Source organism: Pseudophryne corroboree, chromosome 2 (genome assembly GCF_028390025.1).
Source record: "Pseudophryne corroboree isolate aPseCor3 chromosome 2, aPseCor3.hap2, whole genome shotgun sequence".
NCBI classification, from domain to species: Eukaryota; Metazoa; Chordata; class Amphibia; order Anura; family Myobatrachidae; genus Pseudophryne; species Pseudophryne corroboree.
The window spans coordinates 347,578,146-347,596,715 of record NC_086445.1 but is presented as its reverse complement, the minus strand read 5'-3'; the positions used below and the strand labels follow the sequence as shown (position 1 = coordinate 347,596,715).

Genomic DNA, 18,570 nt, shown 5'->3' with positions numbered 1-18,570 from the left:
AGCTTGTGAATTTTTTCATATACTGCCTCCTTGTCGGAGGGAGACCTTGGTAAAGCAGACTTCAGGAGCCTGCGAAGGGGAAACGTCTCGACATTCCAATCTGTACCCCTGGGATACTACTTGTAGGATCCAGGGGTCCTGTACGGTCTCAGCGCCATGCTGAGAACTTGTCAGAAGCGGTGGAACGCTTCTGTTCCTGGGAATGGGCTGCCTGCTGCAGTCTTCTTCCCTTTCCTCTATCCCTGGGCAGATATGATCTTATAGGGACGAAAGGACTGAGGCTGAAAAGACGGTGTCTCTTTCTGCAGAGATGTGACTTAGGGTAAAAACGGTGGATTTTCCAGCAGTTGCCGTGGCCACCAGGTCCGATGGACCGACCCCAAATAACTCCTCTTCCTTTATACGGCAATACACCTTTGTGCCGTTTGGAATCTGCATCACCTGACCACTGTCGTGTCCATAACATCTTCTGGCAGTTATGGACATCGCATTTACTCTTGATGCCAGAGTGCAAATATCCCTCTGTGCATCTCGCATATATAGAAATGCATCCTTTAAATGCTCTATAGTCAATAAAATACTGTCCCTGTCAAGGGTATCAATATTTTTAGTCAGGGAATCCGACCAAGCCACCCCAGCTCTGCACATCCAGGCTGAGGCGATCGCTGGTCGCAGTATAACACCAGTATGTGTGTATATACTTTTTATGATATTTTCCAGCCTCCTGTCAGCTGGTCCTTGAGGACGGCCCTATCTATAGACGGTACCGCCACTTGTTTTGATAAGCATGTGAGCGCCTTATCCACCCTAAGGGGTGTTTCCCAACGCGCCCTAACTTCTGGCGGGAAAGGGTATACCGCCCATAATTTTCTATCGGGGGGAACCCACGCATCATCACACACTTTATTTAATTTATCTGATTCAGGAAAAACTATGGTAGTTTTTTCCACATCCCACATAATACCCTCTTTTGTGGTACTTGTAGTATCAGAAATATGTAACACCTCCTTCATTGCCTTTAACGTGTGGCCCTAATAAGGAATACGTTTGTTTATTCACCGTCGACACTGGATTCAGTGTCCCTGTCTGTGTCGACCGACTAAAGTAAACGGGCGTTTTAAAACCCCTGACGGTGTTTTTGAGACGTCTGGACCGGTACTAATTGTTTGTCGGCCGTCTCATGTCGTCAACCGACCTTGCAGCGTGTTGACATTATCACGTAATTCCCTAAATAAGCCATCCATTCCGGTGTCGACTCCCTAGAGAGTGACATCACCATTACAGGCAATTGCTCCGCCTCCTCACCAACATCGTCCTCCTACATGTCGACACACACGTACCGACACACAGCACACACACAGGGAATGCTCTGATAGAGGACAGGACCCACTAGCCCTTTGGAGAGACAGAGGGAGAGTTTGCCAGCACACACCAAAAACGCTATAATTATATAGGGACAACCTTATATAAGTGTTTTCCCTTATAGCATCTTTTTTATATATTTCTAACGCCAAATTAGTGCCCCCCCTCTCTGTTTTAACCCTGTTTCTGTAGTGCAGTGCAGGGGAGAGCCTGGGAGCCTTCCCTCCAGCCTTTCTGTGAGGAAAAATGGCGCTGTGTGCTGAGGAGATAGGCCCCGCCCCTTTTTCGGCGGCCTCGTCTCCCGCTCTTAACGGAGTCTGGCAGGGGTTAAATATCTCCATATAGCCTCCGGAGGCTATATGTGAGGTATTTTTAGCCAAAATAGGTTTTCATTTGCCTCCCAGGGCGCCCCCCTCCCAGCGCCCTGCACCCTCAGTGACTGCCGTGTGAAGTGTGCTGAGAGGAAAATGGCGCACAGCTGCAGTGCTGTGCGCTACCTTTAGAAGACTGAGGAGTCTTCTGCCGCCGATTCTGGACCTCTTCTTATTTCAGCATCTGCAAGGGGGCCGGCGGCAAGGCTCCGGTGACCATCCAGGCTGTACCTGTGATCGTCCCTCTGGAGCTGATGTCCAGTAGCCAAGAAGCCAATCCATCCTGCACGCAGGTGAGTTCACTTCTTCTCCCCTAAGTCCCTCGTTGCAGTGATCCTGTTGCCAGCAGGACTCACTGTAAAATAAAAAACCTAAGCTAAACTTTTCTAAGCAGCTCTTTAGGAGAGCCACCTAGATTGCACCCTTCTCGGCCGGGCACAAAAATCTAACTGGCTTGGAGGAGGGTCATAGGGGGAGGAGCCAGTGCACACCACCTGATCGGAAAGCTTTACTTTTGTGCCCTGTCTCCTGCGGAGCCGCAGGGTCCTTTCAGGAACCCCAGCATCCACTAGGACGATAGAGAAAACAAGTTTTATGGTAAGAACTTACCCTTGTTAAAACTCTTTCTGCGAGGTACACTGGGCTCCACAAGGCGCCCACCCTGACGCACTTAGCTTCTTTGGGTTGATATGGCATTAGCCGCTGACACTTCTCTTGTCGCGAGAGTATGGTGTATGTGGCTACTAACCGTTGTCGTCTCTTTTCCTGCTACTGCATTGGGCTGGTTAACTAAACTGAGCTCCTGTGCTGGGAGGCGGGGTGATATAGGAGGCGGCGCTATGCATCTTGGGAAGAAGGTCAAAGCTTTGAGCCTGTTGGTGCCTCGGATCAAGATCCTACTCTATACCCCATTGTCCAGACTTGTGGAGCCCAGTGTACCTCGCAGAAAGAGTTTTAACACGGGTAAGTTCTTACCATAAAACTAGTTATTGCAAAGACTCATGACAGGTTGGGCTCTCTATTAGTAATAACACATTTTAAGAGCTTAATAGCAACTGACCCTTACCAAATTTCTATTAGACCTAAGTTATATGGGTTGCAGTAGTGATCACAGCCTGCCTCTCATAGCACATTGCCTAAGCAGACAGCACATGGTTTGCCTGGATGTTGTGATCCTCAAAATGTATGCTGTCTGTATCACATTAACTAATATTATCACTTTATCAGAGATTTGGAAGACTCTCCCATACAACCTTTCAAGTTTTTACTTTAAGACAATGGCCAACCTTGTTGTGCTTTCGTAGGATTAGCAGGATGCACCCAATCTTTTTGCCATTTGATTATTATCACAACATAACTATAGGCAGTTACATTAAAATTATAGGAAGAGTCTTGGATGGAAATTAACAGATGGGTCTTTAACCCTGATGATCTTACCATATTGTACTGGTTCTATAACAATGCTTGAAATACTTAGGGTATTATAGCAATATAGCAGATACACATCTGTATATTATAAGACATACCTTTCTCCAGCAATGGTATAAAGTCAGTGGCTCGGTCCTTAAAAACCCTTTTTGCATCTTCTGGTTTCATCGCAACTTCTTTAGTCTGAATGAGTGATAAGCCCTTGCCAACCATCTGCATTGTGAGTTATGAAGTATTAGCAACAAAGCCACAAAATAAGGGATCAGCACTCTACAAACAAACTATGCATTTCACAAGGAACTACTGTAGTTTCAATACTTAAACATTAAAATACAAAACATGCCATTGATGGTCAGGATTATGTATACCATCTACTGTACATTGGAACCTTTGGTAGATTACTTATTTTGAAAGAGGGGAAACCGCGGCTTGTCTATGTATTTTAATTAGCACAGAGGCCATGGAGAAGTCAAGAAAATGTATTACCCCCAACGACAGACTCTCCCTTGCAGCCCCAATAGGCATTTTTATAGGGTATCCAGTCAAACGTCTCCTCACTCTATCCTCCTAATGCTGCTGGAACTGTTGCACTTATCATCCTTTCAATATTTTGAGGCATTTAAAATAGTTCTACAAATCACTTTGATTGGATGGCAGAGACTCACCTCCAGTCTGGTGCTGGTTTCACTCCACTACCACCTTAACCGCTTAACTGACCTGTCCGCCGCAACCTCAGTCTCCTGGCTTGTAAAAAAATAATCATCATCCGTTCTGTACATGTATAGATCGGATTTCCTCTGGCTCCCCAGCCAGCCATGCAGCAGTCTGACCTCACTGCCCAAATCGTGCCCTAGAACATTGTGCAAGCACCATTCTGTAGCACATCCTCTACTTCTAAACTTCAGATCCCCACTGAGCATTAACACAGATTTCTGCAAATGCAGAGACCAGATGTAGCAGCTGGACTGATAAGACACTCTTAGCTGTGTGTGTTGGAGGGGTATTACACATAAGGGTGGGTAATATACCCAAGAGGGTGCTACTGGCACGGTTAGTAGGGGAGTGGGAGGTGATGCCCCATTAAAGTCCGTTATTTCTGAGGGATGGAAAAAGGGGGTGTAAAATAATTAATAAAAACTAAAAATGGCAGGTCACTGGGATAGGGATTAGTGCAAATACAGGGATCTATTACAATGGGAGTGAGAGGGGCGTTGTACAACTGGGGATCTATTACCACTGGGGGATGGGTTGTATTACAAATGGAGATGTTACTAGGGAAGTAACATTACAATGGAGACCTATGGACACGAGAGGGTGAGTTTGTGCTAGACACTCCCCATGAATATTTTTCAAATTAAATATTTAAAAAGGTTTTTTTAACAAAACTTTTACTTTTTAAATAAAAATGTCAGTTTAGTATTAAACAAGTATAAAAAGTGCTACGGAATTTGCTGCGCTATATAAGTTAATAAATAATAATAAACAAGTACAATTTCTCCCTGACCCTGCAAGGAAATTGCACAATTTCCAGAGGTGATTGTAAGGTTTGAACTTTCCAACGCCTAGCCTTTCTTAGGGGGGGGAAGTTCTTTCTTAAATGCTGTTCTCCTTTAACCACAACTACCATATTAGGAATAATTTCCACTTTCAGTTATATGTAAAATGTCTTAGAAGGGGAACCATCCTACAGTTTCTAATGAAACTATAGAACTTTGTTGCTGGTAACAATGAGCTTCTTTTACAACGAACACAAACTATGGAACAGTTAAATAATGAGATCAAAATGTAGCATGTAATCTGCAACGCTACACTATATGAATGTATAAACTGAAAATGTTCTCAAGTAGTTCCCTAGGTAATATTGCTACATGACCATCACATGAATCTTAGGTTTAGTACTTGCAAATACAGTAGTTTTCTCTTTACCTCATCTATCATCTTTCGTGCGTTTGCAATGGTATAATCTCCAGCAAAGAAAACCACCAAGCAGGACTCATCACTCTTCTTCGGTCGCTGTCCCCAGGTGACTGGCACTATGCTCCGGTTGGCATCTGTAGATACTCGCACTACTTTCAGCTCGTCAGAATCTGGAAGGGGGACATAATCGTGGACGGAATAGTCACTAGGAAGAAGACTCCAGTTGGTCTCTCCCGACACAGGGGTGAAATCATGGATGTTGCTCCATGTGTTGTTGAAGATACTCAACCCAGCCTCCTTAAGCTGTCCAGCCAGCTCTGGGTAATAGAACTGGAAACAGCCAAACTTCATGCCAGTGGAGGATTCAATAATTGGCTGGGTAGAACAGCACAAGAATATATCCATTTTCCTACAATCCCTAGTGCGGAACTGCTGGCAGGCCACAACGCATTTACAATCCTTACAGTCGCGAAAGAACACACTGCCTTTTACTGGCCCTAAGAATATGCGGCAGTTCGTACAGTCGTCAATAGTGATGGTGGCAGAATGATCAAAAATATAGATGTTGCAGTTCTCACAATCCTGTATAACAAATTGCTGGCCTGCAACTTTATCTGGCAAGCGTCCTATAGTTTGATCTTTCAATCCATTAAACATGTAGTCTTTCGGGTCCACCTGTGTAATTACAAGAAAATAGGTAAATAAGAGTCATCATACAAACCTAAATAAACAAATCATTATTTTTTGTTTACAATCTAGATATACTGTATATAGCTGCCTCATAATGTAAGGCCACACCTTTCTCACACATCTTGTCATACTACTGCATTAAATAAGGCTGTGATCAGAGAGAGTATATAGCCCCTTACTCAAGAAAAAAGTTTGCCCTTGCCGATTAATTCTAACACAGTGAGGCCTAAAACAGAGGTGCTCAACCCTGTTTAGCTGCACACCATGGGGAGGGGGGGGGGGGGGGGGGGAATTCAAATATTTTTTGGGGCACCTGTTGGAGCAATTCAATTGTTTTTCCGATTGGGCACCCATTATTGCCGACACACCAAATGCAGCGGATTTAGCTAGGCAAAGCAACTAAACCCGACTAAAGTTCTGGTTGGGCTAGACAACATTTCTGCTCGGCACCTCGAGAAGCTGCAAGCAGAAAAGTCAGTGCCGGCAGCATGTGAACCCGCCACCAAGACAATTGAATTGCCTCCCAAGAGGTGAGGCTTAAAAAGCATCATCAAACAAAACTGAAAATCAGGGGAACCCAGTTGGGGTCTTTATGTAGAGATACATACCTTGGGGGGGGGGGGGGGTTCGATTGTTCTGGGCATCTAACCAATAATCCCTTCTAAACGGGATTTAGATGCTCAAACAATTGTAGGCGCACATGCACATCACGCTCCCAGACAGACAGGTTTTAGCCACTTAAAACAGATAAAGCCGTCTGAAGTCCTGCTTTGGGTGTACAAACGGCCCAAAGTGCCCACTTTGCACACATTTGTCCCCGCACCTCAGAAGGCTGCATGTAGAAATGTCATCCCCGCGGCTACTGGGAGTCTAAAAGGAGCAACAATTGAAGTGCTCCGTTTTGCACCCCCTAGTGGTAGCCGCGGGGTAAAACAAATGAATGTCAACAATACGTATGTCCGCAGTCAGAACACACCCTATGAATAGCACATCTGACAGATTCTATATTCTTCAGTACAACTGTATAGGTTTAGTTCAAATTATAATACAGTAACAGATTTTATAGTGTTGATTATTCCTAAAATGTCAGTACACCACATACAACAAAGAAAATTATTATAAAATATTAAGTAAATTGCTCATATCTGCCATCCTTAGGGTCAGTTATGTGCTGGTGTCCTCATGTATTATGATTGGCAGCCACTAGCACTGATTTTGCCTGTCACTTTGACCGTATATAATTTGATTTGGTCCTGGGCCACCAACCCGAGGCACCCTTGCAAGAGCTTGCAGCACCCCAGGGTGCCAAGGGGCACAGTTTGGGAACCACAGCAGTATGGTATAATGAATTACCAGTGACTTTTTGAGCAACTGAAATGAATGCCAATTTGGTAGGTCAGGTTTGCTGCTACAGTATGTTATAAACACATGCAGCACTGCAACACCGCAGCACGGGGAGGCAACAGTTTCTGCATATACCAGAATAACAGGGCTGCAGATGAATATATGAAAATCACTATGAATCAGAAGCAACTGGGTTTATATGGCTCCTAAATATTAGGTTTATTGTAACATTAGTCTTTGGATATGTAAAACAAGAAGACAGCGCCTCTATTTAAAAAAAAAAAAAAAAAAAGGGTATGACCAGTTGGAAACTTGAGGTTTGGAATGAGAAAGCACCTATTGAGCAGTCTTGGCTGCTATCCTTACATACACTCAGGCAGAAGCTATTGGGGCTCTCTAACAGCGGCTCTGTGTTTTACATGGAATTTCAACCTCCCTGATTGAATTTCATAAAGACAACATTCACCATCTCAGAGGAGAAGCTTGAAGAATATTTTCCATTTATTTGTCTAGTACAGACAAGGGAAGGAGAGATCATCTACATGTGTACAATCTGGATTTGGTTTACATTTCTGACTACATTTTTATTACTATACAGAGAATAAATGGGGAGGGGGGGGGGGGGACAGATTAAAGACAATCCTCAAATTTTACACAGAATAAAACTAAAAGAATTATACCAATTTTATTGTGACACCGTGTTCATAGGGAACGAACATGTAACGTTACTAAGGGTATAGTACAGAGGTTCCCAAACTGTGTGCCGTGGCTTCCTAGGGTGCCTCGGGACACTTGCAGGGGTGCCCTGGGTTGGTGGTCCAGGACCAATTCAAATTATTCATGTTCAATATAATAGGCAAAACCAGTGCTGGTGGCTGCCAGTCATAAAATATGTGGCCAAACAGAAGCAAATCTTGTCCCTCACCACACAACTGACCCTAAGGATGACATATAAACGCAATCTACTTAATGTAATATTTCTTTCTAAATTTCTCAATAAGAAATTTTTGGCCTAGGGGGTGCCGTGAAAAAAAATCTGATATTCTAGGCGCCGTGATTCAAAAAAGTTTGGAAACCACTGGTATAGTCTACAGTCGTGGGCCTCAAGGCAATCTGTATACATGCCTTACTCATTTTAACCACTATGGAACATGTGGACATTTAACTGCACTAGCCACAATCTCAATTAGGTTACCTGGGTTTAACAAATATAGGGGCAGATATATTAACCTGGAGAAGGCATAAGGAAGTGATAAACCAGTGATAAGTTCAAGGTGATAAACACACCAGCCAATCAGCTCCAATATGTACATAAACAGGAGCTGATTGGCTGGTGCATTTATCACCTTGCACTTATCACTGGTTTATCACTTCCTTATGCCTTCTCCAGGTTAATACATCTGCCCCATAGGGAGAATTCAATTCCTTATGATGGACACACTGTGCCATTTCAGAATGGCACATCATGCCAGTCGGCATTGACAGGTTTCCCTCGCAATTTTGACACCACCAAGTATGGCTGATGTGTGTGGACCCCAGGCATAGCAGCAATGCCTGGCGGTATATTGTACTTCTGCAGGAAACCACAGTGATACTGTCAGAGTTCAAAAAGGCTCATGCCAATGCCAAATCCCTTATTATAAGACAGTTGAGATCCCCAAGAAGTGTTAATAGTGTTTATTGACAATGATTAAGCACATTAAAGCTGTGGTTGTTTGTAGACAGACACTGCTTTAAACCTTATGGGGGATAATTTAATTATTTGCGCTGGCAGCTATCAATGCTGGATGCAGAAACTGCTAAACCCAACTGAAGTGCTGGGAGCGACACGAAAAATTCTGTTTTGCGGAGTGCTCCAAGCAGAATTGCTGAAAGCGGCAGCTGTTAGCTCCCAAGAGGAGCAACAATTGAATTGCATCGTCAGAGGCCACCTGCACAAACAATTTAATTCCCCCCTATGAATGACAGATACATCACCATAAAGACCGGCTGGTCAGGTAGAGGGTGTGTACTATAACAGCATGTTAGTAAGATAATATAAGGCTAAATAATGGCACTTGCTGGAGATTCTGGTTGCACCTTAGTGCAAAATCATAGCCAATTATCACAGACACAAGCTGAAACGTCAGGAACTCTGCCTATAATTCAGCGATTAATGACACTGCTCAATGTGCACAATAAATCCCAGGATGTATAAAGACACTGCAATAAATCAGGCCAATTAGCCAATTTTCAGGTACTCTACACAATAATCTCAAGAGGGTATATGGAGCAACAGTGGCCGATTATATTGTTCCAAAACCCTGTGAGCCAATATAATACATATTTTATAGTATGTATGAATTCCTGATCTGTCCAAATTCTCTGCAGATGGTTCATTTTTAAAACGTCACCTTTGTGATGATCTTGTGAAAGAATCGTTTGGACTGGAATGACCCTCTGGAACTTGGTTGACGCACCAACACCGGATGTAGTTATGTGACCGGACACCCAAAGAGTGGGAATAGAACCTGTGATGAGCGCAGCTTGCCACCACGCCCGCAAGGGGCTTGTTGCGCTCGTGTGTCCCCCCGCCGGCCATCTCAATGCTGGGATCCCAGTGTCGGTATAGTGACCGGCGGTATCCTGACCGCCGGTCACGTATACCCAACCCATCAATACACACCATATAGAAAAATTAGGGTGTTACAAATTACTCCAACATGACTATTACCTAGAAAACATCACGTTCTGTTTGTAAATTAACCACAAACTATTTACTGACTTAGCCATTCGAGAAATTCTTACTTTAGTATTTACTGTATATACTATGCCAACAGCATTTTCAAGAATTCCCACTAGATTGAAAGGTCAGATTTATGAAAATGGAATTACAAAATGTCCCTGGACTGCTCAATACAGCATTACCTATAATAAATTATTTACACACCAAAGTGGTTGATTGAAGCACCTCTCCAAAGTCTGTTACACAAAATATGTTTATGTGCTGCACAGGAAGGGCCTTCTTCCTTCATTCTCTCATTCTACCACTATCCCTGTCACCAGTGTGACTCCCAACACATAACAGTGACTGTGATCCGCTCTGTTAGCACTGCAGACACTTTGTGCTGCCATGTAAAGAAAAAATAAAAATTACAATAATCACAATTTTAAAAACAGCCAAAGAAAAATGAAAGGCAAAAAAATGGAGCCAAATTAAAATCAACTCTGCAGGTCAATGTCATAATAACCCAACTCTGACTGATCCCTCCAATGTGTATTACTAGCCGTTTAATCCATATTTAGATTAAGGTTGGGTCTTGTCAGAGAAATGAGTAATCCAGTAATTTGTCAAGCACTATCATGTGACTAAGTCATGTCCGTGAAACAAAATCAGTTCTGCATTTCTCACAAGGAAAAATACTACTTAATGATGATTTCACAGGCTGTGGTTAAAACTTCTCTTATACAAAGTGTGTGTGTACACACACACACATACATACATACATACATACATACATACATACATACATACATATACACACACACACATACATACATACATACATACATACATTTTTTTTTTTTTTTTTTTTCCCAATTGCCTTTTTTTAATGTTTACATAAGTCTTGGAACAGACAGGGCCCCTGCTGTAGCAGGTCCTGTCGGAGCGGCAGAGGCCAAGGGACCTCTGAGATAATTTCTTGTAGTTCCGGGTACCAAGTTCCTCTTGGCCAATCCGGAACGATGAGTATAGTTCTTACTCCTCTCTTTCTTATTATCCTCAGTACCTTTGGTATGAGAGGAAGAGGAGGTAACACATAAACCGACTGGTACACCCACGGTGTCACTAGAGCGTCCACAGCTATCGCCTGAGGGTCCCTTGACCTGGCGCAATATCTTTTTAGCTTTTTGTTGAGGCGGGACGCCATCATGTCCACCTGTGGCCTTTCCCAACGATTTACAATCAGCTTGAAGACTTCTGGATGAAGTCCCCACTCTCCCGGGTGGAGGTCGTGCCTGCTGAGGAAGTCTGCTTCCCAGTTGTCCACTCCCGGAATGAACACCGCTGACAGTGCTAGCACGTGATTCTCCGCCCATTGAAGAATCCTTGTGGCTTCTGCCATCGCCATCCTGCTTCTTGTGCCGCCCTGTCGGTTTACATGGGCGACCGTCGTGATGTTGTCTGACTGAATCAGCACCGGTTGGTTTTGAAGCAGGGGTTCTGCTTGACTCAGGGCATTGTAAATGGCCCTTAGTTCCAGAATATTTATGTGTAGGGAAGTCTCCTGACTCGACCACTGTCCTTGGAAGTTTCTTCCCTGAGTGACTGCCCCCCAACCTCGGAGGCTTTCATCCGTGGTCACCAGGACCCAGTCCTGAATGCCGAATCTGCGGCCCTCGAGAAGATGAGCACTCTGCAGCCACCACAGCAGAGACACCATGGCCCTCGGGGACAGGGTGATCAACCGATGCATCTGAAGATGCGATCCGGACCACTTGTCTAACAGATCCCACTGAAAGATCCTTGCATGGAACCTGCCGAAGGGAATTGCTTCGTAAGAAGCTACCATCTTTCCCAGGACTCGCGTGCAGTGATGCACCGACACCTGTTTTCGTTTCAGGAGGTCCCTGACCAGAGAGGACAATTCCTGGGCCTTCTCCTCCGGGAGAAACACCTTCTGTTCTGTGTCCAGAATCATGCCCAAGAACAGCAGACGCGTCGTAGGAATCAGCTGCGACTTTGGGATATTCAGAATCCAGCCGTGCTGTTGTAGCACTTCCCGAGATAGTGCTACTCCGACTAACAACTGCTCCTTGGACCTTGCCTTTATAAGGAGATCGTCCAAGTACGGGATAATTATAACTCCCTTCTTCCGAAGGAGTATCATTTCGGCCATTACCTTGGTAAATACCCTCGGTGCCGTGGACAGACCAAACGGCAACGTCTGGAATTGGTAAGGACAGTCCTGTACCACAAACCTGAGGTACTCCTGGTGAGGTGGGTAAATGGGGACATGTAGGTAAGCATCCTTGATGTCCAGTGACACCATAAAATCCCCCTCTTCCAGGCTTGCAATAACCGCCCTGAGCGATTCCATTTTGAACTTGAACTTCCTTATATAAGTGTTCAAGGATTTCAAATTTAGAATGGGTCTCACCGAACCGTCTGGTTTCGGTACCACAAACATTGTGGAATAGTAACCCCGTCCCTGTTGAAGGAGGGGAACTTTGATTATCACCTGCTGAAGGTACAGCTTGTGAATTGCCGCCAGTACTACCTCCCTTTCCTTGGGAGCAGCTGGCAAGGCTGATTTGAGGTAACGGCGAGGGGGAGACGCCTCGAACTCCAGCTTGTATCCCTGATATACCACTTGTAGAACCCAGAGATCCACCTGTGAGCGAACCCACTGGTCGCTGAAGTTCCGGAGACGCGCCCCCACCGCACCTGGCTCCACCTTTGGAGCCCCAGCATCATGCGGTGGACTTAGTGGAAGCAGGGGAGGATTTTTGTTCCTGGGAACTGGCTGTCTGGTGCAGCTTTTTCCCTCTACCCCTGCCTCTGGGCAGAAAGGACGCGCCTCTGACCCGCTTGCCTTTCTGAGGCCGAAAGGACTGTACTTGATAATACGGTGCTTTCTTAGGCTGTGAGGGAACCGGAGGTAAAAAAGTCGACTTCCCAGCTGTTGCTGTGGATACGAGGTCCGAGAGACCGTCCCCAAACAATTCCTCACCTTATAAGGCAAAACCTCCATGTGCCTTTTAGAATCAGCATCACCTGTCCACTGCCGAGTTCATAATACTCTCCTGGCAGAAATGGACATTGCATTAATTCTAGATGCCAGCCGGCAAATGTCCCTCTGTGCATCCCTCATATATAAAAGACTACGTCTTTAATATGCTCTATGGTTAGCATGTTATCTGACAGGGTATCAGACCAAGCAGCTGCAGCACTACACATCCATGCTGAAGCAATTGCAGGTCTCAGTATAGTACCTGAGTGTGTATACACAGACTTCAGGATAGCCTCTTGCTTTCTATCTGCAGGCTCCTTTAAGGCGGCCGTATCCCGAGACGGCAGTGCCACCTTTTTTGATAAGCGTGTGAGCGCCTTGTCCACCCTAGGGGATGTTTCCCAACGTAACCTGTCCGTTGGCGGGAAAAGGTACGCCATTAGTAACCGCTTAGAAATCACTAATTTCTTATCTGGGGAACACCACGCTTCTTCACACAATTCATTTAACTCATCAGATGGGGGAAAAGTCACTGGCAGCTTTTTCTCCCCAAACATAATACCCTTTTTAGTGGTAACCGGGTTAATGTCAGAAATGTGCAACACATTTTTCATTGCCGTAATCATGCATCGGATGGCCCTTGTGGACTGTACATTTGTCTCATCCTCGTCTACACTGGAGTCAGACTCCGTGTCGACATCTGTGTCTGCCATCTGAGATAGCGGGCGTTTTTGAGCCCCTGATGGCCTCCGAGACGCCTGGGCAGGCGCGGGCTGAGATGCCGGCTGTCCCAAAGCTGTTACGTCATCGAACCTTTTATGCAAGGAGTTGACACTGTCGGTTAATACCTTCCACATATCCATCCACTCTGGTGTCGGCCCCGCAGGGGGCGACATCACACTTATCGGCTCTTGCTCCGCCTCCACGTAAGCGTCCTCATCAAATATGTCGACACAGCCGAACCGACACACCGCACTCACACAGGGAATGCTCTGACTGAGGACAGGACCCCACAAAGTCCTTTGGGGAGACAGAGAGAGAGAGTAAGCCAGCACACACCAGAGCGCTATATAACAGAGGGATTTACACTAACACAAAGTGAATTTTCCCCCAATAGCTGCTTAGATCACCTTTTGCGCCTAAATTTATGTGCCCCCCTCTCTTTTTTACCCTTCTTGTAGTGTATACTGCAGGGGAGAGCCTGGGGAGCGTCCTTCCAGCGGAGCTGTGAAGAGAAAATGGCGCCGGTGTGCTGAGGGAGATAGCCCCGCCCCCTCCGCGGGGGCTTCTCCCGCTTTTTTAATAATGTTAATGGCGGGGGATTAGGCACATATACAGTTTATAACTGTATTATGTGCACATTTGCCAAAAGGTATACTTATTGCAGCCCAGGGCGCCCCCCCCCAGCGCCCTGCACCCACCAGTGACCGGAGCGTGTGGTGTGCTGTGGGAGCAATGGCGCACAGCTGCAGTGCTGTGCGCTACCTTATTGAAGACTGGAGTCTTCAGCCGCCGATTTTCTCCTGGTTCTTCAGTCTTCTGGCTCTACAAGGGGGACGGCGGCGCGGCTCCGGGAACGGACGATCGAGGTCGGGCCCTGTGTTCGATCCCTCTGGAGCTAATGGTGTCCAGCAGCCTTAAAAGCACAAGCTAGCTGCAAGCAGGTAGGTTCGCTTCTCTCCCCTCAGTCCCTCGTAGCAGTGAGTCTGTTGCCAGCAGATCACACTGAAAATAAAAAATAAGAATTTACTTACCGATAATTCTATTTCTCATAGTCCGTAGTGGATGCTGGGACTCCGTCAGGACCATGGGGAATAGCGGGCTCCGCAGGAGACAGGGCACATCTAAAAAAGCTTTTAGGTCACATGGTGCGTACTGGCTCCTCCCCCTATGACCCTCCTCCAAGCCTCAGTTAGGTACTGTGCCCGGACGAGCGTACACAATAAGGAAGGATCTTGAATCCCGGGTAAGACTCATACCAGCCACACCAATCACACCGTACAACTTGTGATCTAAACCCAGTTAACAGTATGATAACACAAACGAAGTAGCCTCTGAACAGATGGCTCACAACAACAGTAATAACCCGATTTTTGTAACAATAACTATGTACAAGCATTGCAGACAATCCGCACTTGGGATGGGCGCCCAGCATCCACTACGGACTATGAGAAATAGAATTATCGGTAAGTAAATTCTTATTTTCTCTAACGTCCTAGTGGATGCTGGGACTCCGTCAGGACCATGGGGATTATACCAAAGCTCCCAAACGGGCGGGAGAGTGCGGATGACTCTGCAGCACCGAATGAGAGAACTCCAGGTCCTCTTTAGCCAGAGTATCAAATTTGTAAAATTTTACAAACGTGTTCTCCCCTGACCACGTAGCTGCTCGGCAAAGTTGTAATGCCGAGACTCCTCGGGCAGCCGCCCAGGATGAGCCCACTTTCCTTGTGGAATGGGCCTTTACAGATTTAGGCTGTGGCAGGCCTGCCACAGAATGTGCAAGTTGGATTGTACTACATATCCAACGTGCAATCGTCTGTTTAGACGCAGGAGCACCCAACTTGTTGGGTGCATACAATGTAAACAACGAGTCAGATTTTCTGACTCCAGCTGTCCTTGAAATATATATTTTTAATGCTCTGACAACGTCCAGTAACTTGGAGTCCTCCAAGTCGCTAGTAGCCGCAGGCACCACAATAGGCTGGTTCAAGTGAAATGCCGAAACCACCTTAGGGAGAAATTGAGGACGTGTCCTCAATTCTGCCCTGTCCGAATGGAATATCAGATATGGGCTTTTGTATGACAAAGCTGCAAACTCCGAAACTCTCCTGGCTGAAGCCAGGGCCAACAGCATGGTTACCTTCCATGTAAGGTATTTTAAATCTACCGATTTTAAAGGCTCAAACCAATGAGATTTGAGAAAATTTAGAACCACGTTCAAATCCCACGGTGCCACTATTGGGGGTTGTATATGTAGTACACCTTTGACAAAAAAGTTTGTACTTCAGGCACTGACGCCAATTCCTTCTGGAAGAAAATTGATAAGGCCGAAATTTGAACTTTAATGGACCCCAATTTGAGGCCCATAGACAATCCTGCTTGCAGGAAATGTAAGAATCGACCCAATTGAAATTCTTCCGTTGGAGCCTTCTTGGCCTCACACCACGCAACATATTTTCTCCAAATGCGGTGATAATGTTGTGCGGTCACTTCTTTCCTGGCTTTAATTAAAGTAGGAATAACTTCCTCAGGAATGCCTTTCTCTTTTAGAATCCGGCGTTCAACCGCCATGCCGTCAAACGCAGCCGCGGTAAGTCTTGGAACATACAAGGTCCCTGCTGAAGCAGATCCCTTCTTAGAGGTAGAGGCCACGGATCCTCCGTGAGCATCTCTTGAAGTTCCGGATACCAAGTTCTTCTTGGCCAGTCCGGAGCTACCAGTATTGTTCTTACTCCTCTTTTCCGTATAATTCTCAGTACCTTTGGTATGAGAGGCAGAGGAGGGAACACATACACTGACTGGTACACCCACGGTGTTACCAGAGCGTCCACAGCTATTGCCTGAGGGTCTCTTGACCTGGCGCAATACCTGTCCAATTTTTTGTTGAGGCGAGACGCCATCATGTCCACCTTTGGTTTTTCCCAACGGTTCACAATCATGTGGAAAACTTCTGGATGAAGTCCCCACTCTCCCGGGTGAAGGTCGTGTCTGCTGAGGAAATCTGCTTCCCAGTTGTCCACTCCCGGGATGAACACTGCTGACAGTGCTACGACATGATTCTCCGCCCAGCGCAGAATCCTTGCAGCTTCTGCCATTGCACTCCTGCTTCTCGTGCCGCCTTGTCGGTTTACGTGGGCGACTGCCGTGATGTTGTCGGACTGGATCAACACCGGCTGACCCTGAAGCAGCGTTTTTGCCAGGCTTAGAGCATTGTAGATCGCTCTTAGCTCCAGTATATTTATGTGAAGAGACGTCTCCAGGTTTGACCACACGCCCTGGAAGTTTCTTCCCTTTGTGACTGCTCCCCAACCTCGTAGGCTGGCATCCGTAGTCACCAGGACCCAGTCCTGTATGCCGAATCTGCGGCCCACTAACAGATGGGCAGTCTGCAACCACCACAGGAGAGACAACCTTGTTCTCGGTGACAGTGTTATCCGCTGATGCATGTGCAGATGCGATCCGGACCATTTGTCCAGCAGATCCCACTGAAATGTTCGTGCATGGAATCTGCCGAATGGAATCGCTTCGTACGAAGCCACCATCTTTCCCAGGACTCTTGTGCATTGATGTACTGACACAGTTCCTGGTTTTAGGAGGTTCTTGACAAGTTCGGATAACTCCCTTGCTTTCTCTTCCGGGAGAAATACCTTTTTCTGAACCGTGTCCAGAATCATGCCCAGGAACAGCAGATGTGTTGTCGGGGTCAATTGAGATTTTGGAAGATTTAGAATCCACCCGTGTTGCTGAAGCACTACTTGTGTTAGCGCTACACCGACTTCCAGCTGTTCTCAGGACTTTGCCCTTATCAGGAGATCGTCCAAGTAAGGGATAATTAATACGCCTTTTCTTCGTAGAAGAACCATCATTTCGGTCATTACCTTGGTAAAGACCCGAGGGGCCGTGGACAACCCAAACGGCAGCGTTTGAAACTGATAATGACAGTCTTGTATCACGAACCTGAGATACCCTTGGTGTGAGGGGTAAATCGGGACATGTAGATAAGCATCTTTTATGTCCAAGGACACCATGAAGTCTCCTTCTTCCAGATTCGCTATCACTGCTCTGAGTGACTCCATCTTGAACTTGAATTTCTTTATGTACAGGTTCAAGGATTTCAGATTTAGAATAGGCCTTACCGAACCGTCCGGTTTCGGTACCACAAATAGTGTGGAATAATACCCCTTTCCCTGTTGTAGGAGGGGTACCTTGACTATCACCTGCTGAGAATACAGCTTGTGAATGGCTTCCAAAACCGACGTCCTTTCTGAGGGAGACGTTGGTAAAGCAGACTTTAGGAACCGGCGAGGGGGAGACCTTTCGAACTCCAGCATGTAACCCTGAGATACTATCTGCAGGACCCACGGGTCCACTTGTGAGTGAACCCATTGATTGCTGAAAATCTTGAGTCGACCCCCCACCGTTCCTGAGTCCGCTTGTAAAGCCCCAGCGTCATGCTGATGGCTTTGTAGAAGCCGGGGCGGGCTTCTGTTCCTGGGCAGGGGCTGCTTGCTGCCCTTTCTTACCCTTTCCTCTGCCTCGCGGCAGATAAGACTGTCCTTTTGGTCGCTTTTTATAGGAGCGAAAGGACTGCGGCTGAAAAGACGGTGTCTTTTTCTGTTGGGAGGGGGTCTGAGGTAAAAAAGTGGATTTGCCGGCAGTTGCCGTGGCCACCAGGTCCGAAAGACCGACCCCAAACAATTCCTCTCCTTTATATGGCAATACTTCCATATGCCTCTTGGAATCCGCATCACCTGACCACTGTCGCGTCCATAAACTTCTTCTGGCAGATATGGACATCGCGCTTACTCTTGATGCTAGAGTACAAACATCCCTCTGAGCATCTCGCATATAAAGGAAAGCATCCTTTAATTGCTCTAGAGTCAATAAAATACTGTCCCTATCCAGGGTATCAATATTTTCAGTCAGAGAATCCAACCACACTACCCCAGCACTGCACATCCAGGCTGAGGCTATTGCCGGTCGCAGTATAACACCAGTATGTGTGTATATACTCTTCAGTG

General features: G+C 46.1%; 1 protein-coding gene across 2 annotated transcripts in view; it reads right to left on the bottom strand.

Annotated features, from left to right (window-relative positions):
- RP2 (RP2 activator of ARL3 GTPase) overlaps positions 1–18,570 on the bottom strand; it is a 68,783-nt gene that overhangs the window by 10,974 nt on the left and 39,239 nt on the right. For both annotated transcript variants that reach the window (XM_063953070.1, XM_063953069.1), the window contains exons 2-3: positions 5,088–5,753; positions 3,260–3,374 (exon numbers count right to left, since the gene is read on the bottom strand). In XM_063953070.1, coding sequence (XP_063809140.1) covers positions 3,260–3,374; positions 5,088–5,753 — 781 coding nt within the window. The remainder of the gene's footprint in view (positions 1–3,259; positions 3,375–5,087; positions 5,754–18,570) is intronic.